The sequence below is a fragment of the Echiichthys vipera genome (assembly GCF_963691815.1).
Source record: "Echiichthys vipera genome assembly, chromosome: 3".
In the NCBI taxonomy this organism is placed as follows: Eukaryota; Metazoa; Chordata; class Actinopteri; order Perciformes; family Trachinidae; genus Echiichthys; species Echiichthys vipera.
This window is the reverse complement of record NC_139828.1, coordinates 31,552,902-31,576,328: the sequence shown is the minus strand read 5'-3', so window position 1 is coordinate 31,576,328 and position 23,427 is coordinate 31,552,902. Positions and strand designations below refer to the sequence as shown.

The 23,427-nt window shown below is 40.0% G+C and overlaps 1 protein-coding gene across 1 annotated transcript in view; it reads left to right on the top strand.

Annotated features, from left to right (window-relative positions):
* ect2 (epithelial cell transforming 2) overlaps window positions 1-23,427 on the top strand; it is a gene marked incomplete at both ends in the record, with an annotated part of 52,555 nt that overhangs the window by 12,513 nt on the left and 16,615 nt on the right. The window contains 14 exons of the mRNA XM_083940730.1: window positions 167-256; window positions 2,255-2,362; window positions 3,586-3,659; window positions 4,790-4,920; window positions 5,810-5,925; window positions 6,414-6,476; window positions 12,437-12,662; window positions 12,787-12,972; window positions 13,894-14,018; window positions 16,730-16,849; window positions 16,959-17,027; window positions 18,386-18,496; window positions 20,769-20,865; window positions 21,114-21,195. Coding sequence (XP_083796856.1) covers window positions 167-256; window positions 2,255-2,362; window positions 3,586-3,659; window positions 4,790-4,920; window positions 5,810-5,925; window positions 6,414-6,476; window positions 12,437-12,662; window positions 12,787-12,972; window positions 13,894-14,018; window positions 16,730-16,849; window positions 16,959-17,027; window positions 18,386-18,496; window positions 20,769-20,865; window positions 21,114-21,195 — 1,598 coding nt within the window. The remainder of the gene's footprint in view (window positions 1-166; window positions 257-2,254; window positions 2,363-3,585; window positions 3,660-4,789; window positions 4,921-5,809; window positions 5,926-6,413; window positions 6,477-12,436; window positions 12,663-12,786; window positions 12,973-13,893; window positions 14,019-16,729; window positions 16,850-16,958; window positions 17,028-18,385; window positions 18,497-20,768; window positions 20,866-21,113; window positions 21,196-23,427) is intronic.

The following is a 23,427-nucleotide window of genomic DNA, read 5'->3' as shown; positions in this document are numbered from 1 at the left end:
GCAGAGCCGTGCCGCACCATGCAGTGGAACTGCAGTCACACTGTAAAACCCTGAATATGATGTTATAGTGCAGTGGTCTTCCACTGAATTGTTAATCATGTTGTTTAAAGTGAACCATTTAAACGTTCTATTGCACTGATTTTTTTTCTTTTTTCCTTTCCCACAGCCTCTTCAGTTTTCATGTCGTCCTCTCTACTCCACCACAATGCTTCACCTGTCGCTGTGTTTCACCGGCTTCAGGAACAAAGAGGAAATGGTGAGTATTTTAGGGTGGGCAAATCTCATTGTACTGAAAAGGCACCATCTTCGGGTCCGTTGTCCAGTTCTTATAATATGTACATGCTACAAACCAAGCAGCAACCTCCAGGGCGGAAAAATGAAGCCAACATCAAAGTGCCAAAAAACGCAATTCATCACATGGCCACTTGAGGCTGGCTCCAAAAGAAAGTCAATCCCCTTAGAGCCCCATGTTAAAATGCCTGACTTTACAGCAGAAATAAACATGTTTATAGTCTGGTTCAAAAAACGCTTCCCCATTTACCACCAAGCTCCTCCGCTCTCTCCCATTGAGTGCTCGTCAGTGCGCGTGCACCGGATTCCTTTGAACGCGTCCGTCTCTTCTCTCATCAATAACAGCATGGAGTAAACGCTACATGGAGGTAAGCTGGCTAACTTCAGGCATGAAAATCACTAACCTTTCGGTGAAATTCGCCGTTTTGAAACCAAAATAGGTGACCTACGTGAATCGTGTAGAGCTGATGAATAAATATTTTTTGGGGGTGGGTATGGACTGGACATGGAGGTGAAACAGTAATTGATGGCCGTGGTGTCCGATGTTGACCGCTGTCCTCTCTGATCTCAGCGACTCGAATCCTGGTGCGCTGGGAGACTTTCTCCACACGCTCCCCGTAGGCGCAGCCACATCTCTCTGCACGCTCCCGCTACACTCTTCTTTGTGGGTTTCTGAAGCCTCTTGACAACAGCTCGCCAAGCTTCACTCTGTTGTTCTCAATCATTTCCGTCTGGTTAAATCTGGTTAAATCACCACATCAATGTCTCTTTCTACTCTGAAAAAAAGAAAAGTTACACAGAAAACTGCCAGAGAATGGACAGAAGTTTTTGTCACTGTAAAGCCTGTTTTTACTCTGCAGCCATATTGGTTGAGTAAGTAAGTTGAGAAGGAATTTTAAGAAAAAATCATGCTAACTTCAACACCACTGAACTATAAAAAATACTCTGCATTAACGTTACAATTATTTTTGTCAGTCCAGTTTTTGATAAATAAACTAATGTTTCATATGTGCTCGTCAGCCTGGTAAAGTAACTAGTAACTGAAGTAATCAGATAAATGTAGTGGAGTAAAAAGTAAAATATTTCCACTTATTGTAGTGGAGTAGAAGTATAAAGTAGCATGTAAATAAAATTTTGAGTAAAGGACCTCAAACTTTACTTTAGTCCAAAAATGGAGAACCTCTGGTTCACAGGTTTGTTCATTTAACAAGGATTGTTTTTTGACAAGCTTGTTTCTTTGAGTCGGCCTATCACTACTTGTCTTGATCAGCTGTTATGCTGCTGCACTTTTAGGCCTATTGCTACTATTTATATTGATAAAAGGTTATTTGTTGGGTTATTTGAAAAAATAACCCAGAGGAATTTCTTGACTCCGGAGGTGACGTATCAGTCTGAATGTGTTTCGAACGATGCTTCGTTGATGCACTGTAACGGTTCTCCAACACTTGAGTTTGAATAATCTGGTTGACATTAAGATAGCTTTATGTGCATTTCAAGATCCGACCATTATCAAAATGTATGTCGTTCAAGAAAGACATTGAAAACAAAGAGTTTGATATTTAAGGTGGCTCATTTCATCCACAACAGGCAGCAAAGGGCCACTGGTCAGAACCCAAGCCTGGCTGCTGCGGCACTCATTTTAACAAGCACGTGCAAAGATGCTGTTGTGGCGTCCAGTACTGCCTATGCCACATCCCGCTTAGAGTTATATCCAATCGGCTTTCAGGGGAGAAAGACACTAACAAATACCCGTTCAAAATGGCCTTTAGGGGCGGTTCGCATTCAAATTAGGAGCAGTTTCGCGAGGGACACCTGTCTTATACCGGGTATTCGACTGTAATTGAAACGCCACTTATCTTGGGAAAAGAGGCCAGCGACATAGGTAAATGTTAGGCATATTCCACCTTGATATTGATTTTCCCTCTTTGTGCTAAGCTTGTGCTTGTCTTTTCTTATCATGTAGAAGAACTTGGTGAATCTGGTCCATCACATGGGTGGGACCATACGCAAAGACTTCAGCACCAAGGTTACTCATCTCATCGCATACTCCACTCACGGAGAGAAATACAGGGTTCGTAAAAGCTTTCTTTTGTTACTCTGATCTTTCTTTTATACTATTAGTGTATCTGACATTAATACTACTGTGCAGTTGTGCTAGGTAATATTGTAAAAAATGTACACCTATGTTCGTACTTGGCAATTTACTATGTACATCCTAGTGTTTAATAAATACCATCAGGTATGTATTTTTGACGTTTTAAAATTTTTTTTTTAGATAATAAGCAATAAAAACAAACAAAGATCTAAAAAACACATATTACAACATATTAAGGTAATTGCAATGATAATCTTGTTGCCTGCTTTTGTATGGCAAACAAATCCGTCATTAACTAGAAAAGTGCACTCAGTAGACTGCTGTAATCTCTGAATGAATACAGACCTCAATTGTCTTACCCTGAGGTGAAAATCTCGTCAGGAACATTTCTGAAACACCAACATTAATCTCAATTGCAGTAAGTGAAGATGCCAACAAAAGAATCCGCCAACACTAACGTGACCACCACGTACGCTGGAGATCAAAATTAGAGAACAAATTATAAATACCTGATTTATTCTGAAATACAGTTTTTTGCCTTTGTATTCTTTAGAAATTGATAGCAGTGGCTATACCACTGCTGTACTAGCATGTTTTTTAAATAACCAAGGCCATAGAGAATCTCTGCAAAATCCTTAGCAACAAAGTAATGTGTAAGAAACCCACTCCAGTTAGTGAACTGTGGAAGAGACTGAGTCAGAATGAACCAAGATCAAACCAGAGCAGTGTGAGAAACTAGTGATGTCCTGTGGGCGCAGATGTGCTGAAGTCATTCAAAGCTGTGGCCTCTACACTTCCTATTCATTTTTGGATCCTACAGAAGAAAACATTGTTGAAATCTTCTCTTCTGACACAATGGTTACTGTTCTCTCATTTACTCACTATTTTTTCACAAAATAAAGGCTTTTGTTGAAGTGCCTTGGTTATTTAAAAAAAACAACCTGCTAGTACAACAGTGGTATATCCACAGAGGATATTCTATCAAATTTGATGTACAAAATAACAGTATTTCAGAATAAATCCAAAATTAATACTGAAACAGTTGTTGATCACTCGGGGCCCCTACCTGCTGGTTAAGAGGAGTGGTCAGTCAGCAGTCTATGATGGTATAAACAGTTAAAACATTTTTTTACAATACATTTATTAATTTGTTTTCCTTTCCTCCTCTCTTTACTATGTCTTACTGTGCCCTCTCTCAGCTGGCAGTGTGCATGGGGACGCCCATTCTCACTCCATCATGGATTCATAAGGCCTGGGAGAGAAGAGATGATGTGTAAGTTGAAAAAAGGCAGCAAGCCTATTCAAAGCTGCTCTCCTTTACGACAGTCACTCTCTACAGTGTACTTTACCGCCGTGAACTGTAGGCTACACCGCTGCTAACCCAAGTACTATGCAAAGACACCTGCAGCACCACCACAGCTCTGCACAGGAAAATCTTTTTTTAATGCCAAAAATAATGGCATACCTGCTCGAAGTGATGTAATGTAGGTTTTAAAAATAACTGGTGGTAGCACGGAAACCCTGGTAATCAGCCGTGCTGATGTATTGGGCTCTAATATGTATTATTGCTTTGGTGTACTATAAGTGACCAGAAGTGATCATTGATTTGTGGCTGGGATTTATGGTTCATACCATTTAGGGCTGCACTGATTGTGAAATTCTGGGCCCGAACAAATGTTTAATATGATAATATGGCTGATAACTGATACAGTTGTTGTTTCGGTTTTTGTTGTAATTTATTCCCCTTTTGTGACAAGGAAAGATAGAAATCTTCATTCAAAGAAATAACTGAACCAGTTAAATGAAAGAACATTAATATGTACTCCTTTCACATGAAAATGAACTGCTTCAAAAACCCTTTTTGCTGCTGTGCAACTAATGTTACCTACGCAGTGACAATAATTTTTCAGTAATTACATAGTCCAACAAACAGAAATGACATTACAATAGTCAGATAGTTCTAATAGCATTAGATCCATTGTATTATTGTCCGAGTTCATGCACGTTTAAATTCAATCACACACTTAATTTTGTATGGTTTTCCTTATTTTTTTACTCCCTTTAGGATAGTTACTACAATGTAGGTTTTCCGTTTAATGATAAATGACAATAAATAAAATATAATTTTCACAAAGCATTTACAAAATACTTTAGTTACTCTATTAGGGGGAACAATGTCTTGGTAGATATATCTGCTTGATCAACACACAGATCCTATTCAAATATAACAGTAAAATAATCAATTGTGTACTTGACAGTTGTAAGACCTTACACATTCACCAGTCTTTTTGTGTAGGTGAAAGAAAATCATTTAAAATAGTTTAACACAAACCCAATTGCAGAAATGGTGACATGGAGGTAGTGTTGATAGTAACCTTGATTCTCCCACCTTTATGTGTTCAGGTATTTTCATGCAGGAGAGGAGGAGTTTCGCACAGAGTTCAAAGTCCCTCCTTTCCAGGACTGCATCCTCAGTTTTTTGGGTTTCTCAGATGAAGAGAAGACCAACATGGAGGAGAGGACTCTCAAACACGGTCAGTGCTGAAGCACACCAGGATCTATAATAGTATCTTTGCAGCAGTTTATTTGGCAGCCACATACACTATTTACATTATTTTGCACTATTTTGCTTAAACTTGTATTGTACACTTGTACCCTTCTATTTTTGCTTTATGATGGAGGTTAAAAGTTAAACCACCTTTAAAACTCTTTGGATACCCAGTATAACTCTTACTAGGGCCCCATGAAGACTGCTTCATTATGTTGGGAAATCCAAAGGGGGTTCAGTGAATGGTCAGTGCTGATTCAAGACATTTACACCTTCATTAAATTAGAAAAGCTGATCCATTAAGAAAAAGAAGTGTGTAGGCCTCTGTCTTCCAGCCAAGTAGCAGTTTACATTGATGTCTGTAGTGAAGACTTTAAAGGAAATAATATCCAGACTACAAACGGAAACCACTCCACTCCTGCCAAATCTTAGTCTCCGTAGTCTACAGGTTCTTCATCCCTATGCAGACCAAATATAGATAGAGATTATTATGCAACCAAATATCTCCCCTTCTGTTTGGAAATCCTGAAGGGGAATCCTGAATCCTGTTAGACGTGTGTAAAATGTTGTCATAATTAGCAAGGTCTTGTATGGACAAAAACATGTTTTGTGGGGTCACAGTGACCTTGATATTTGACCTCTGAAATCTAATCAGTTCAGCCTTGAGTCCCAGTAGACATTTGCACCACATTTAAAGAAATTCCCTCCAGACGGTATCCTGCGATAACGCGTTCATGATAATGGACCGTAAGGATAACCAGAAAACACAATGCCCCCGGCCATCACACACACAGAGGCATAAAAAGGTGTTTGTATAAATATGTGTAAGGATATGTATTTTTTCATCATCATCTTCCTGTTTTTCTGTGTCAAAGGTGGCAGCTATCTTGAGGTTGGAGATGAGAGGTGTACACACATGGTGGTGGAAGAAAACTCAGTTAAGGAGCTGCCGTTTCCTCCACCCAAGAAAGTCTTTGTGGTCAAACAGGAGGTAGGTAAATTTTCAAAAAGAGCAGAGTTTGTTTCAGAGCTGCTTCTGAAGTCGAACAAGGTTGACACCTCAATGATGCTTGTCAAGCACTTGAGGTAATAGAATGATAAATGAAGGTTTTTGCTACAGGAAGGTACAGACGCAAGGGGATTTAATGAATCATCCAAAATAAAACGTCAAATGATCATCCGGATTCCTTTTCACTTAAACCCCTATAGATCCACTCACTACTCTCTACTCCACACTCTCTTTGTCAGTGCTATGAGAGCGAGAGAGATCAATAATAGATTTCCACATTCCAGTGGATGAATAATTTGAGCCAAGGTAGAATGGGGGTTTAGTAGTAGTTATAACCTCACAACCAATATGGCCTTTTCATTATTGGTTTTCAAAGGAAAGTCTGTCATTATAGGATCAGAGATATTTTCCTACCTACCTCTGTCCTAACCCAGGGGTCAGTAAAAACAGTTATTTTTCTTCTGTGCTAGTGGTTCTGGGGAAGCATTCAGATGGACGCGCGGGCCGGAGAGCCCATGTACCTCTACGAGAAGGTGAGTGTATTATGATTAATGCTAATAATGTATGTGTATCAATTCAGGTCAAATGTTTATACACTCAGGATACTGCTCACTAACAATACAGAGTTGTTCTATTTTTGTTTTAAAAGTTGATGCAAACTAGGGGTGTCACGATGACAACTGAGTTTACCGGCTGAGGGGAAAAAAAATGCGTCTGTGAAGAGCATAGAACAGCAATAGATAGAATGTGCCCTATAGATGGTAGTAGATCTCGCTGCTTTAGTTGTTTGGTTGTCAACAAGTTCTAATCACTTCAGAAGTTTAATTGACCACTACCCTTTCATCATCCATATAACACATGGGAACTGTAAAATGTTGCAACCAGGAATAACATCATTTTTTCAGCTGTTTGTGTTGCGGGTCAACCTGTGATATTTGTCTCTCCGAATTTCCTCACCGTCTCCATACAGGGAATGCCAGAAGTGCTTCCTCTGAGGGTTTCCTAAGCAGCAAATTCATTCGCACAGAGTGTTGTTCAATTGAGTCTAAGGGTAGAGGTGTTTTTAGCTCTTTCAAGTGGCCACAGTCAAAGGCATGGTAGCCATCATAGAGAAAAGAGACACAATGAATTGAACAAATATATATGAAAGTGCACATGGCTGTTTGCAGTTGACATGCTTATTGGATTGTTGGAGTATGCTCCCCAATTTCCATGTTGGAAAGGGGCAGAGGGAGGGGGGTTCAGATATTGTTGAATAATCTGACAAGCACTCATTGGATGAGCACGTGGAAGTGCTGGCTGTTTTAAATGTTGTGTACCTCTCAATATTTCTGCACCTACATCTGTGTCCGAGTCCAGGGATGAACCTCTTTATTCACTGAGATGAATGGGCTTGGTAAGGGTGTTTTTTTCACAATAGAAATTAGACCAAACAGCAAGGTTTAGTCAGTGGATCAGTTTTCTTTTTTTCAATTCAATTTTCAATTCAATTTTATTTATAGTGTCAAATCATAACAAAAGTTATCTCAGGACACTTTACAGAGTAGGTAAAGACCACACTCAATGACTTATTTATGATTTACATAGACCCAACAATTCCTCTGTAGAGTACAGTGGCAACGAAAACCTTCCCTATAACAGGCAGGAACGTCAGACAGACCCAGCTCTGTGGAGGACGGCCATCTGTCTTGACCGGTTGGGGAGGAAGAAAAGGAGAGAGAAAGAGAGAAAAGACACACAGATGGACAGAGAGAGACAGACAGACACACTTCCAGAGATGCAAGCAAAGCCTAACAGTAACTATAATATTTATAGTAATGTGAATATGACGTATATGTTGAGGCAGTTAATACAACAGAATAGTAGAAACAAGCACAGCTAAGGTGACAGAATATGAAAATGATAATAATTATGGTGGCAAACATGATCAATGATGAGTAGTGGCAATAGCAGCTACGATACAGCTACAAATTTTATAGTTTATTAAACTAGTGATAGTATAAATGAGTAACAGTGACAATAGCAGCAGGAAGCGTCATGTAGGACCACGGCAGCAAGCACCACCACGATCAGCAGAGACCTGCGAGACGACAAAGCACAAACAGCTCCGGGGAAGAAGCTGAATCAGTAACATGCATTGATGGGACATGAATGATTCAGACAGAGAGGAGAGAAGCTCAGAGTATCAGGAAAAGTATTATCCCCCGGCAGACTAGGCCTATAGCAGCATAATTAAGCAGAATAAAGTCTCATCGTAAGCCCTAGCTGTAAGCTTTATCAAAAAGGAAAGTTTTAAGTTTACTCTTAAATATGGGGACAGTGTCTGCCTCCCGAATAACATTTGGGAGTTTGTTCCACAGGAGAGGAGCTTGGTAGCTGAAGGCTCTGCCTCCCATTCTACTTTTGGAGACTCTAGGAACGACGAGTAGCCCTGCATTCTCAGAGCGCAGAGATTTAGTTGGGTGATACGGTACTATGAGCTCTTTAAGATACGACGAAGCCTGACCAATAAGAGCTTTGTACGTAAGGAGAAGGATTTTAAATTCTATTCTAGATTTTACAGGAAGCCAGTGCAGAGAAGCTAATACAGGAGAAATATGTTCTCTTCGATTTGTTTTAGTCAGTACACGAGCTGCAGCATTTTGGACCAACTGGAGACTCTTAACAGACTTATTGGAGCAGCCTGATAATAAGGAATTGCAATAGTCCAGCCTAGAAGTAACAAATGCATGAACAAGTTTCTCTGCATCTTTCTGAGACACAATGTTCCTAATTTTTGCAATATTACGCAGGTGAAAATATGCAGTCCTTGTTGTTAGTTTTATGTGAGAATCGAAGGACATATCCTGATCAAAAATAACACCCAGATTCCTTACTGTGGTGCTGGAGGACAACACAACATCATCCAGAGTAACAATGTCTTTAGCTATTGAATTTCGGAGGCCTTTGGGGCCAAGTACAATAATTTCAGTTTTGTCTGAGTTTAACATCAGGAAATTGCAGGTCATCCAGCTTTTTATTTCCTTAATGCACATTTGAAGTTTATCTAACTGATGGGTTTCTTCTGGTTTGATCGACAAATATAATTGTGTATCATCAGCATAACAATGAAAGTTAATGGAGTGCTTCCTTATAATATTTCCTAAGGGAAGCATATATAAGGTGAAAAGAATCGGTCCAAGGACAGAACCCTGTGGGACTCCGTGACTAACTTTAGTGTGCATGGAGGATTTGTCATTAACATGTACAAACTGAGATCTATCTGATAAATATGACTTAAAGCAGCTCAGTGCGGTTCCTTTAATGCCGATCAGATGCTCTAGTCTGTGTAGCAGGATGTGATGGTCAATAGTGTCGAAGGCAGCACTAAGATCTAGTAAGACAAGTACAGGGACAAGTCCTTTGTCTGAAGCTATTAGAAGGTCGTCGAATTTTCACCAGTGCTGTCTCAGTGCTATGATTTGCTCTAAATCCTGACTGGAAATCCTCAAATAACTCATTATTATGTAAAAAGTCACACAACTGATTGGCAACTAATTTCTCGAGGATCTTAGAGAGAAAAGGAAGGTTAGATATAGGTCTATAGTTGGCTAGTACCTCAGGATCAAGACTGGGCTTTTTAAGAAGAGGTTTAATTACAGCTACTTTAAAAGAAATTGGTACATAACCTGCTGATAAAGACATGTTAATCATATCTAATACAGGAGTGCTAATTAAAGGTAACACTTCTTTAAGTAACCTAGTTGGAATAGAGTCTAGAAGACAAGTAGAAGGTTTTGATGCTGAAATAGTAGAGTTTAATTTGTTAAGGTCGAATGTAGAAAAGCAGTCCAAGAATATATCAGGTCGTACAGTTTGTAAGGTTCCTGGGTTCGATGAAAGATTGGTGCCAAGCGAGTTGATTTTGTCTCTAATAGTTATAATTTTGTCATTAAAGAAGGTCATGAAGTCGTTACTGCTGAGGGTTATAGGAATACATGGCTCAATAGAGCTGTGGCTCTCTGTCAGCCTGGCTACAGTGCTGAAAAGAAATCTAGGATAGTTCTTATTCTCCTCTATTAAAGATGAGTAATATGCTGCTCTGGCATTACGGAGGTCCTTCCTATAGGTTTTAAGACTTTCTTGCCAAACTAAGTGAGATTCCTCCAGTTTAGTGGAGCGCCATTTACTTTCCAACTTTCGCGATATTTGTTTTAATTCACAGGTTTGTGAGTTATACCACGGAGCTAACTTCCTCTGTTTTATTATCTTCTTTTTTAAAGGAGCAACAGAGTCAAGTGTTGTTCTTAGAGAGCCTGCAACACTTTCAACAAGGTGATCAATTTCAGAGAAACTAACGTTAGTGCAGGAGTCTTGAATATTAGGATGAGGCATTAAAGTAAATGCAGATGGAATCGCTTCCTTAAATTTAGTTATAGCACTATCAGATAAACATCTGGTGTAGACACTTTTACCCAGTGGTGAGTAGTCCTGTAATATGAATTCAAAAGTTATTAAATAATGGTCTGATAAAATAGGATTCTGTGGAAAGACTATTAAGTCATCAATTTCCACACCATAAACCAAAACAAGGTCGAGGGTGTGATTAAAACAGTGAGTAGGTTTATGTATACTCTGACTAAAACCAATCGAATCTAATAGAGAGATAAACGCGATACTGAGACTATTATTATCGCTGTCCACATGAATATTAAAATCACCTACAATTATTACTTTGTCGGATTTAAGGACTAAATTTGACAGAAACTCTGAGAATTCGGACAGAAATTCAGAATACGGACCAGGAGCACGGTACACTATAACAAATATAATTGGCTGCACAGTTTTCCAGGTTGAATTTGAAAGACTAAGAACAAGACTTTCAAATGAATTATAATTTAGTTTAGGTTTAGGGTTTATTAATAGGCCTGAATTATAAATAGCTGCAACGCCTCCTCCTCGACCACTGCCTCGAGAAATATGAGTATTAATATGACTGGGAGGAGTGGATTCATTTAGGCTAACATATTCTTCGGGACGCAGCCAGGTTTCGGTCAGACAGAGTAAATCAATATGGTTATCTGATATCAGATCGTTTACTAATACAGCTTTAGATGAGAGAGATCTAATGTTTAAAAGTCCACATTTTATTTTCTGATATTGTTGCATTGTCGCAGATTTTGCGTTGATTTGTATCAAGTTTTTCTTTGTAGCTCCTCTTCTGTTCATTTTTGATCTGTTTAATTTAAATGATCGTGGGGCAGACAGTGTTTGTATACTAAACTGAGCTGGAAAATGCTCCACAGGGAGCGCAGAGAGGTGTGTAAGACTGCCACTCTGCTTCCTGGGCACCTGCGATAAGGGCAGCGCAGAGAGGTGTATTAAACTGCGACTCTGCTTCCTGATCCCAACACTGGGTTGTCATGGTTTTTTTTTTTCAGGTGAGGAATAGTACAAGAAGTCTGTGTCCACAACACCGGCAGTGGCCTGCCCCGAGCTAACACTGATAAGCTCGGGGCAGTACGGTGAAGGCATTAAAACGTCTTTTTTAACCACTAACAGCAAACCTCTGCAGCAGTATGAGAAGAGTCCTTACACAGAAAACAAAGCACCAACAACATAGTTAGTGAACCCGGAGTTTATTAAAAGAGTGTTTTAAAGACTTGCCTACTGGCCCCTGTACCAGCTCCTCTCATAGTAAAGTCCATTCAAGTTAATTACCAAAGTCAATCCAAAAGGAAGGAGCCCACTGGTGCTTTGTTTTCTGTGTAGGGACTCTTCTCATGCTGCTGCAGAGGTTTGGTGTATTTTTTTTTTCTTTTAAAGATTATTTTTTAGCCGTTTTTGAAGCTTTCACTCAGTAGGACAGACAGGAAATGAGAGGGGGGGGGGGGGTGCAGCAAAGGGCCGCGGGTTCAACTCTGACCTGCTTTGAGGATCTTCAGCGTCTTTACATGGGGCCACTGCTCTAACCACTCTGTCAGATTTGTTGTTATTTTGAGCAGTATTAGTAGTTAAAAACGACGTTTTAATGCCTTCACCGTACTGCCCCGAGCTGATCAGTGTTAGCCACGTCCGGCTGTTAGCGACTCTACCGGATTTCTACGTTAATTGTTCATACAAAAAAAAAATGTTCTCTGACCTATTTGATGACCAAACTGCCGAAAAAGACCCTGGGATGATTTGGGGAATTATGCTTTAAAGCAAGACTTGAACAGTTCCAGATCGCTGCCCTCTGTTACACAGCACAATTGAGGTCAAGATCCATTTAAACCAGAGCAACAGTATTATATGTAAAACTAGGAATCCCACATAACAGAAGACTGTATGACATTTTGGATATGCCTATTGCACTGTTTAACAGATAATTGTATGGTAAAGGTTTTCATTTTCTCCCTCACATTTTCTGATATCATAATTTGCAAGACATGCAGTTGGCATTTATCTTGCTATCTTTTTTACTTGTGTATACCTCGTCCTCATATGTGTTTTTTTTTGTCCCACTGTACTTCAGAACGACAGCCCAGCCATGAAAAAGGCAGTGTCCCTCCTGTCCATCACCACCCCCAACAGCAACCGCAAGCGTCGGCGTCTGAGGGACACGTTGGCTCAGCTCACCAAGGAGACAGAGATCTCCCCCTTCCCTCCACCACGCAAAAGGCCGTCAGCAGAGCACTCGCTGTCCATGGGTTCTCTGCTGGACATCTCTAATACCCCTGAGACCTGCAAGGCCTTGGCAGGTAAAAGGAAAAAAAGATGGAGGAATAGAAACGCCCTGCATGCAATAACTTGGAGGATATTGTCTTCTGTAATTCTGACTTATTAATAAGACAACAGTAACAAGATGAACCCCTTTCATTTCAGAAGACAGAGTAGGGAACAGTTCAGAATGCAAAGGAAACAATACTGTGACCAGGAATAGGATAAGAAGAAGGAAAACCAGGGAAATGAGGATTAGGACAGACAGGGAAGAGAGGAGGAAAAGGTCCTACCAGGGTACTCTTCAATATCCAGAGGAGGAAGTGAAGCAGCAACCAGGAACTTCTGCAGGTCAGGTTTTACTTCAAGAGTATGACTGTGCTCGCCTGGAAACCAGATGAATCTTCCACGCTTATGTTTCATTTGCTCTGGCATGTTTATCTGTCCCGATTCAGACAAACTTACAGTCAGGCAGATCCTGGGGAAGCCAATCACAACCATTTATTTCATGTGGAACGGGTTTAAGAACACAATCGCACTTCCCATTTGTACCGTGCCCCGTGCTTTAGGGTGATTACAAAAGTTGTAGATGTAACCAATAGAATCGCTCCATTCCGTCTTGTTTTTTTGTTATCCCTCTGTTGAGGTACCTGACACACTGATCTGATACTAAACACACTACACATGCTAAAAGGTGGAGCTAGAAACACTGCAGTCTACGATTTGTGCAGATGTTTCATCATCAGTGAATAGGAAATGTAAAAAACAACACGCTTTTTACCATCTACTAACAATCTCACCTACATTTAAGAGTCTGGTCTGCGCTGGAACAGATCAAGATATTTAGGTACTGTGCGGTTCTAAAAGTGCTATAATGGAAGTTTTTTATGGAAATGCAGCTTGAATTTGATAAGCAGATTAGAAACTGGAAACTGATTTGATAAACGCTATTGCACCCCAGCCGTACTGCAGAGCAATACCAAATCGGCAGAGATCAGCCCAAACAGATGATATACCCAAGTCAGAATTTCCCCAGATGGACACATCCCTAATTGTTTTCGCTGTAGCAAAAATATTGGGAACAAAGCTGAAACGATCATGGAGTGTAGCATTAGTCTGTACTGTAAATTTTATTTAGCTATGTAGTAAAATTCACTAGAATTTGCCATTTTGATTCAGGCCTAGTTTCATTAAAATACCTTGCCATCTCTGTCCGTGCTTTAGGGCGGTATTAACAATGTGTCTTACTCCCTGCCTGCCTTGTTCCTCCAGAGAATTCAAAGCCATCCAAGAGTTCGACTCCGGTTCTAACCAAGCAGTCAGCCAGGTGGCAGGTCTCCAAGGAGCTCTACCAGACTGAGAGCAACTACGTGGACATCTTAAACACCATCCTACAGGTAGCTGTGTGTGTCTGTGTGTTCACTGTGGACAATTCTCACACTCCCTCACAGGTTGGCCAGTTGATAGACCCTAACAACAGTTTGACGCAAATCTAAAATCATTAAAAGATTCCCTCTTGGTCTCATTAGTTGGTCCTATGCAAAGAGTCAGACAGCTGAGCAGTGAAGGAGAACATGACCTGACTGACTGTATCTTTCTGTCTCCCTCACGTTCAAACCCTTTCTATGGTTTCCTTTATTATCTTTCTTATGTTTCCAACATTTTATGTCCTTTTCACTCTCTCTTTCTCTACCTGTCTAACTCTTTTTCTGTCTCAAACATCTGTCCTCAATCGTTGCCCTCTCCTTCTCACTTCGTCTTCTATGTTGTATTCTTCTGGGCTGTGCCATTTCTTGTCCTCACAAAAAGCTGCCAGGTTTGAATTAAGCCTGGAACTATAACATTAGCCCCTTTGGTGTTGTGGAATCGGCTGTCTTGAATCTAAAAAAACAAACTCACCACATGCAACCATAGCTTCACTGCAGTGACATTTATCATAGGAAAACACATTTGAGGCTGACTCCATAATCCAGACATTTAGTAATCCCTGCATGCTAGGCATGAGTGTAGAGCTGTTGATTACTGCTTATTTCAAAGTCAACCTATGCTCAGTTTTCGTGTGTGTGTGTGTGTGTGTGTGTGTGTGTGTGTGTGTGTGTGTGTGTGTGTGTGTGTGTGTGTGTGTGTGTGTGTGTGTGTGTGTGTGTGTGTGTGTGTGTGTGTGTGTGTGTGTGTGTGTGTGTGTGTGTGTGTGTGTGTGTGTGTGTGTGTGTGTGTGTGTGTGTGTGTGTGTGTGTGTGTGTGTGTGTGTGTGTGTGTGTGTGTGTGTGTGTGTCGCATAAGCGGTTGAAGATGAAATGATATATATAACAGTATACCTGTATGTATAGGTATATGGTGATGATATATATTTCTGAGTGAGTAAACAAACTGCTTCCTTTTCATTCACTGAGGCAGCAGATGATAAGCCCATGTTCAGATGGGCAGTAGACTGCTAATTGGATTTCGTTTTTCAGCATGACACCACATTAATACAAGATGACTGCCAATGTGTGTGGCACTAACATTATAATGTGTACTTTGAATGGAGAGAAAATCATGTTATTCACCGCTTTTTTTCTTAAAAAATAGAAGTATAGTTATCTCTGGAACATTTATTGTTTGTCACATGATGCAGATAATAATGCAGATGCTAGATAAGATCCAGACCTGAGCAGAATTAGACCCAGACCCAAAATCTCTTTGACCGGAGCAGATCCAAGTGCTCTTAGCTTTATGTCCCAAACAGCTGCAGTTGAAAATAAAATAAAACGTGTCTTTTTTTTTTTACTTTTTTCTTCTTTTTTTTTTGCTGCAGTTCCATATCCCATCTTGTCTGAAAAAACCTTAACTTTCCTCTGTGATGCATATAGCAAAATCCTGTGTTCAGAGCTCAAGTGTCCACTTGGACACTTGGACTTGGTGTTACTCACAAGTCTCAGGCCCAGGGCTACATCATACCCCGCCAAAATAGACTGGAATTTGGATGTGCCCCAGGTTGGGTCTCTGTTACTATAAACCAGGTGGACCTCTACTTTATAGTTTTTACATGGCTCCGTTATACAGGCTTGTTTTGACTGCAGGAAATTTCCACAGCAGTTTCAGCCGCAGGGGCCAGGGTCTAAATTGAGACATTTTACCCCCTAAAACACTTTCTGAAAGTAAAGGAAACTTCGGGGTGGGGCTTGTTGCACCGAACATTTTCCCAACCAGGCAAGAAACATGTCCGTCCTCCATAGAGCTGGGTCTGTTCCACGTTCCTGCATGTTATAGGGAAGGTTTCCATTGCCACTGTGTTCACAAGATTGTTGGATTGATATAAATATTATTAATTTATATGAATAGATCATAAAAAATATATAAAAATTATGAATTTTATTATTAAAGATGCGACGTGTTGCTGCTCATGGGGGAATTGTTGGGTCTCTTTGAATCATGAAAAGCATATACACATCAGAAAGGAAAAGTGTTAAAACAGAGCAGTGTTTAGCATGTATTTTTCCAGGTTTGTTTTTTTATTAGTTAAAAGTAAGTAAAATTAGTAAAATTTGGCAACTACACCGTAACTAATCCTCCCCCTCACATTGTGATGCTGACTTGGTACTGTTTCTACACGCTCATCAATCTTTGTGATATTATGAGGACCAGTTTCAGTTTCAACTCTCGATCAGTTATTTTTTCATTAGCTCTTTGTGGCAGCTGAAGAAGTTGTACACAAAATGTAGTAAGCTACTACGTAGGCTTAATTACTTTTTTCCACAGTCGCAAAAGCTGTGCAATGAATGAGTTACCTGTCAGTCTCTACAATGTCATGTTTGCTTTAAGCGGATTAAAACTAAAAGGTAGCGATGTGTCAGTTTTTCCTTGATCTAGACCAAATTAACCAAACTAATAGTTGTAAAACTAACCTCAAAGGTTAAAATTTTGTTAACCAATGCTCAGAGATGTGACCTCAAATCACTCTACGTCTTTTAAAGACATGCATATGAAAATACAGTGAGACAATATACTGTAGATGTGTATTTTTATCATCCTGATGGAACGTATTGTATTATCGCTGCTATACTGAGTATTGCCCATTTTTTAGAACGTGCTAATTTTGTTGTTTGTACGCTGTTTTTATTTGAAGCTGTTCATGCTTCCACTGGAAAAAGAGCGGCAGGTGGGTGGACCCATCCTGGCCCAAGAAGAAATGAAGACAATATTTGGCAGCATCCCAGAAATCTACGAGGTTCACACTAGAATAAAGGTAGTGTCCTCAACAGTTAAAAAAACGAGTTTGATCAAATTGATGATGGTGATTTTTGAAGAGCCATTGTTGACCTGTTCTTTTCTGTGTGTGATGGTTTGTTCATCAGAGCGACCTTGAGGAGCTCCTGACAGACTGGTCAGACGACAGGAGTGTAGGAGATATCATTCTCAAATACGTGAGTACAATCAAATCTCTACTGGTATGCAGCTGTTCCTTGCCTAGGTGCATGTTTATACAACAAAGAACATACATATTATTTGGTTGCATTTTGCGACCATTTCTGGAGAGATGGCTACAAAATGTATTTATACAAATACATTTTTGTGGGTGTTCGTTGTGCTCGCCGGGTCCAGACATGTGCCTTACGTTTGGTGCCCATGTTAACCATGTGGGCTGTTTTTTAAATGATATACTATCCCCCCCTATCTCAATTGTGTTTTAACAGAGTGAGATGAGCAGACACACACAAGCAGACGGAGAGAGATGGGGATGGGGTGGCTATAGGCCAACCTTGGTCAATCGAATGTCAAAACCTTCATCGTTTAGGCCACCAAACCTACCTTACATTGAACTTATGGCAAAAACCAGTGGATTTCTGGAGGATAGATGACATAAAGATGTTCCTCAAATTAAAGAAGTACAGGGAGTTGCATGATCCTCAGAGAATTAGCTCGACATGTGATTAGCAAAGTGCAGAATCACTTTTTGACCAGCGCAGAAAAATATGCTTCTGGTGTGAACAGCCTTCCAACTCCTCTCTGAACCCTGCATAGGAAAGGACGGGCCTACAGGGGGTTGTACTTTTTGCACTTTAATGACAAATGTACTGACCACAACCTAATGTTTACAATTGTTAACTTGTTTTTTCGTTGTTTTTTGTTTAATATTTTTTCTCTTAAAGTACTCCTTCACTTTGTGACTTTTCTTTTAAAATAAATCAGCACATTGTTATTTATTTATGGTATATTGTCTATTTATGACCACAGCATTTGTCAAATAATATAGTATATATATATATATAGTATATCATAGAGATGAAAAGAATGCCCAAGTGCAGAAATCAGTGTGAGTGGGATCGAGTAATGTATCAAAAAATAAAGTATCAACTAATATCAGAAGAAGTCCATTTTGACTGGGGCTTACAAGAACTGGAGGAGGTCATAACTATTGTTCAGGCACTGTCTCTAGCTGTGGAGGCCTCTGCATGCTTACATTGTAGTAACTGTAACTGTGGCATCATGTTTTAGTATTTATTCTGGTACTCATAAAGACCAAAGCAGCTTAAGAGTAAAACTTTGCATGCAGGCCCAAAACTGTGCCTGAATGGTTCATGAACACTTTTCAGGGATGTTTTGCTAGGTTTAATAACAAAATACTTCTTTGATGATTCCATTGCTTGTATTCATTTCAACAAAACATCCAAATTAGGATTCAAGGTAGTTTTTTTCCCTGCCTATGTGAAACCTCATGCTTGTATCTGTGTGTATCATTCTTCTGATGCATCTGACCTGTCATCCTCTTCTCTCTTTCCAGTCTAAGGAGCTGGTGAAGGCCTACCCACCCTTTGTCAACTTTTTTGAAATGAGCAAGGAGACGATTGTTCATTGTGAGAAACAAAAGCCACGCTTCCATGCTTTTCTCAAGGTATGACCTTTGTATTTGTACTGTATGTTTCCCTGACTAGTAAATTAAATGCAAGGAAGGAAAAAAATATTACACTACTTCACAGTAATTGTGATAGACGCAATGAAATTGCAATTGCGTCATCCACACCATGATGATGCGAACCCGCCTCTGGACCCTTTCAAAGATGTAAACATGAACATTCCAAAGCAGCCCTAGTTTAATTCCTGTTGCAGTGTATGTGAATGACATCAGCTGACAGGAGGTTACCAAGGACAAACTTATACCTAGCAATGGAATTCCATTAAAATGGTCTATATAAACATCTTTCTATCGCTGTTTCAAATGTTCAGTTTGCATTAGCAGTAACTTCAAGTGAGTCATCAAATAAGCCATTTTTTTCGTGTATGAAGAAGAAGATGAATTCCTTTATTAGTCCCGCGAATGGGGAAATTCAATGAACGGTTAACATAGATTTGCCAGAGAGACGCTAACACGGATAAGCTCCGGGCGGCGAGTTTGACATATTAAAACTTCTTTTTTAACCACTGATACGGCTCCAAATAACACCAAACCTCTGCAGTAGCGTGATAAGAGCCCTTACACATTAACGGACGCACTAACAACATAGTATGTGAACACAGAGTTTATAAAAAGAGTGTTTTGAAACACTTACCTACTGGCCCCAGTACCAGCTTCTCCATTACCAAATGCTATCCAAAAGGAATAAGCCCATTGATAATTCCAGCAAAATACGTAAATGTTCTGGTTTGTGGCATTGTTTTGAATCTGGACACTGAGCCGCAGATCGAGATGCTTAGGCAGAGGGATTGCCATGCCTGCAGCAAACCCCAACATTTACGTGTTTTGCATGAATAAATCATCACTGGGCTCCTTTGCTTTGGATTGCATGTAGTTATTGACTTGAATGGAGCAGCTGGTGCTGGGGCCAGTAGGTAAATCTTTCAAAACACTCTTTTAATAAACTCCATGTTCACATACTACATTGGTGGTGCGTCGGTTAATGTGTAGGGACTCTTTGGTTTGGTGTTATTTGTAGCAGTATTAGTGGTTAAAACAGACGTTTGAATGCGTCCAACTCGCCGCCCTGAGCTTGTCCGTGTTAGCCACTCTCCGGAAAATCTAAGTTAATGGTTTATACACGAAAAAAATTGTCTCAATGGCTTATTTGATGACCGAATTTGCCTAAAAAGACCCTGGGATGATTTTAGACCAGAATTTCACCTTTAACAGCGCAATAAATGTAGTGCTTTATTCATGTAAAAAGCCGGGTCCTGGGGTATTACCGGTGTTGGCAGAGAAGTTCGGCCGAGAACCGTTCACGGCAAAATGAGCCAATCGGCGCCGGTCGATCACTGGACGTTTGGGGGCAGGGCATGGCGCTCCCCTAATATAATGGTAATGGAAACACTGCTTAAAATGAAGTGATGTCTACTTGTCATCTGTCCCAGGTTATGGCAAATACTATCACTGGCAAAGCACTTTTTAGAGAAGATTGGCTGCTATCTGCAAAAAAAAACTCTGAGTAGATAGACTTACTGAGAACAGAGAGTAAACTGATCTTCATATTGCTGGTGGTTGGCATGTGTAGTGTTCATTTAAAATGGACCAGACATTCCCCAAGATGGTCTATTCAAATTGTTTTTTAAATTTTGTTTCAGCAGCTGTAATAAAAAGCATTGCAAATAAATAAATAAATAAAATAGAATTTACACAAACAAATGAACAAAAATACTTCCACAAAAATGAATAAATAAGTATAGCCATACATAAAGCCACTTACCTGTAATAATTAGAGAAACATTTACAGGGTCGCCTCAGCAGCAGTGTTCCCACATCTGTGTAACATAATCAAAATCACAACGTGTGTTTACAACAGGCTTCCCACTAGCGTTACGGCTACACAGCAGCCCCCCTACTCAGACATCAGACAACTTTTCCTCAGTTAACCGATTTATACATGAAACAAGCACACATGGAGCGGCAAACGAGTAAAATTGCATTAAATTAACTTGAAATTCATTCAAAGGACTTGTATACATCGAAAATTATCGAAAGAAAACAGTATATAAATAACGTACTCACAAGACTGGGCAAAAGAGGAAGTCAAGCTCGCCTAAGAGAGAGAGACAGAAAAGAGATGACATGTAGCCAAGGGCCACAGGTCCAATTTATACCCGAGCCACTGCAAAGGACTCAGCCTACATGGGGCGCACACTCTACCAGGTGAGCTAGAGGTCGACCCTGCAGTGAAAAATTGCTTTCATTACAGATCAACCAGGCCAAGCCAGAGTGCGGCCGGCAGACACTGGTGGAGCTGCTCATCAGACCTGTACAGAGGCTACCTAGTGTGGCCCTTCTTCTTAACGGTAACACACACACACTCAAATACACACCCCTTTTTTAAGAGTTAAGAAAAAAACTAATCCTTATCCTAATTACATCCCTCCTTGTCTTTTGCTCCTTCCCTTTCTCCTTCCATACCTGCCTCCTTCCTCCATTATCTCCTGTTGAAACCTCTGTCTGTAATTTCTCTTTCTCTGTACTCTTTTCTACTCATTTTCTTCCACATGATTGTCATCTCTTCTTACCAAACTTTCCCTTTCTTCCCTTTCAGACATAAAGAAGCATACGTCCGATGACAACCCAGACAAGATAACATTGGAGAAAGCAATCGAGTCTCTGAAAGAAGTCATGACGTGAGTTGGCGTGACCATACCCTTTCTTTTGTGACCATCACACAGCCAGCAATATTTGATAATTTCAAACCTCATGTGAACTCTTCCATCATACAAAGTCTTGAGCATTATGGAGGTTCAACTTGTAATAATTGACCGTTATTGAGAAAAGATTTAGCAAGATACAGGTGACTTTAATAGAAGTTTTTTTTTTTTTTTTTTGAAGATTTATAATCCTTGACATCTGAGACCAGGCGTTGTTAAACTCTTTGCATTTTCGGATCAATTGAGCTGTTGTCAAAACAGCTGCATGACTTCTAAATGAATGGCATGAAACACAGTTTTAGAGGATACTGAAGAGGATACTGTAATATGTACTGGAAATAATGGCTTTTTCCAGAGGTGATAACGGTTTCTCTAATTAAAATGAAATATATACGATCAGTGGCGACAGAGAGCTGTCTTTAGCTTAAGCTAACCCTACGTGTTCACGGAGGTAGCAGCTAAATCTGTCCATCGAAAAAAAAAAAAAATTTCTGCAGATATCTTGGTCAAAGCAGGATTGAGCTTTCAAAGCAGTTTAGTGTTTATACAATATGTGTGGAATTTGTTCTATTTGAGAAACTTCGCAATGTCTGCAAGCTAACATTAGCCTATGTTGACTGGTGACTCAATGGGCAGTGGAAACCGTCTCTGTTGCTTAAATCTGTCCACAGATGAAATATTCTTTCCCGCACATATCATAGCTATAACAGAATTGCGCTAGCAAAGCAGTTTAGGGTTTATTTGAGGCATTTATTCAGTTTGAGAAACTTCAAGATGTCTACAAGCTATGCTAACGCTAGGGTACGCTTGGTTAAGCTAACAGGGCAGCGACAGATTTAGTTAAATCAAGATAGTAACAGAACTGTGTCACCAGTCGGACAGTTTTTTAACGGCTTAATTTAGCTTTGTGTTTACAAGAGTGGTCAAAATGACGCTAAAATGAAGGAATTAGCCCCAATCTCCTTGCCGTAACCACTGGGAGCTGCCTCCGTCAAAATGAACAGCAGTGTTGTCAAAACGTCTGGGACCATACTTCAGTCCTTCCTAATAAAATTACATTACACAAAATGGCTCCAAAATAAACCGTGAAGTCTTCTTCATTTCCATTTTTAATGAAAACTACCACCTGAGCCGCTCAGGTTGAGCATCACTCAAACGTTCTTACTGATTTCACTCATTAAGGTCACTTTAGTTTACTATTTTGGCATGTTAATGGCCTCTGTACAAATATGAATTTTCACTTCTAGATTTCTTAGAAATGTGTAAATAAATTCTACTTGCATTTGGGTGGCGATCACCCAGTAAAAGCACCATGAAAAGAAGCGGCAAACCAGATCCGTCCGAAAAGGGATAATACCAGCGAAACGGCGTTTTATTGGTGATACAGTTACTACGTTCCATTGCAACCGCCACCCAGGAGGGCCTATTTCTTTGTAAGAACAATGGTTTGTGGATGATTTTTGTTCAATAAAACGGTTTAAATTGGAACCTGTCACTATCACTTAACTGTGTCATAGTTTAGTTGGTAACAGTTTTATAAAACGAATAGCTCACTTCAGACCGTGATGTTGGGATTATATCATGGCCATGGGGGTGGTAGAAGGGACGTGATGAACCAGTGTTCATGCGCTCAGAGGGACGAGCTGTAGCTTCTGTCTTGTTTTCTCTGCAGCACTGCCGGGTGATGTTACGCATCAACTGTAGGAGTTTGAGAAAGCACTTTTGACGGCAAATATCCGATATAAATGACACTGGTAAAGTATAGAGCAGGCGGTTGGATAAACAGCACTAAGTCCTAGAGGGTCGGATGGATCAAGTGAGCCTCAAACCATCACTCTGCTGCCAGATATGCAGGAGAGGTGAAATGATTGCAATTTTAAATTGAATCTATAATGCAGCAAAGTTTGGTGAAAGTGACAGGGTTCCCATACTTTTCCCAGCACTGTATATACAGTTTGTGGTGGGGTATGAGAAGACCGCTTTCTCAGTCTTTTTGTCTGCCCAAAATGTCTTTTCCCTGACGTTCTCCTCGTGGTTTCCGATCCAGCTCCAAAACCTAAACCTCTCCAAACAGGTGCCACTGATAACAGCTACTGAGTTAAGGACACAACCTTGATATCAGCCCAGTTGTATCATATCACTTTTAAAAACATTAAACTAAGTTTTTTTTTTTTTTTTTTTTTTTGCTTACTAGGAACCAGTACTAGT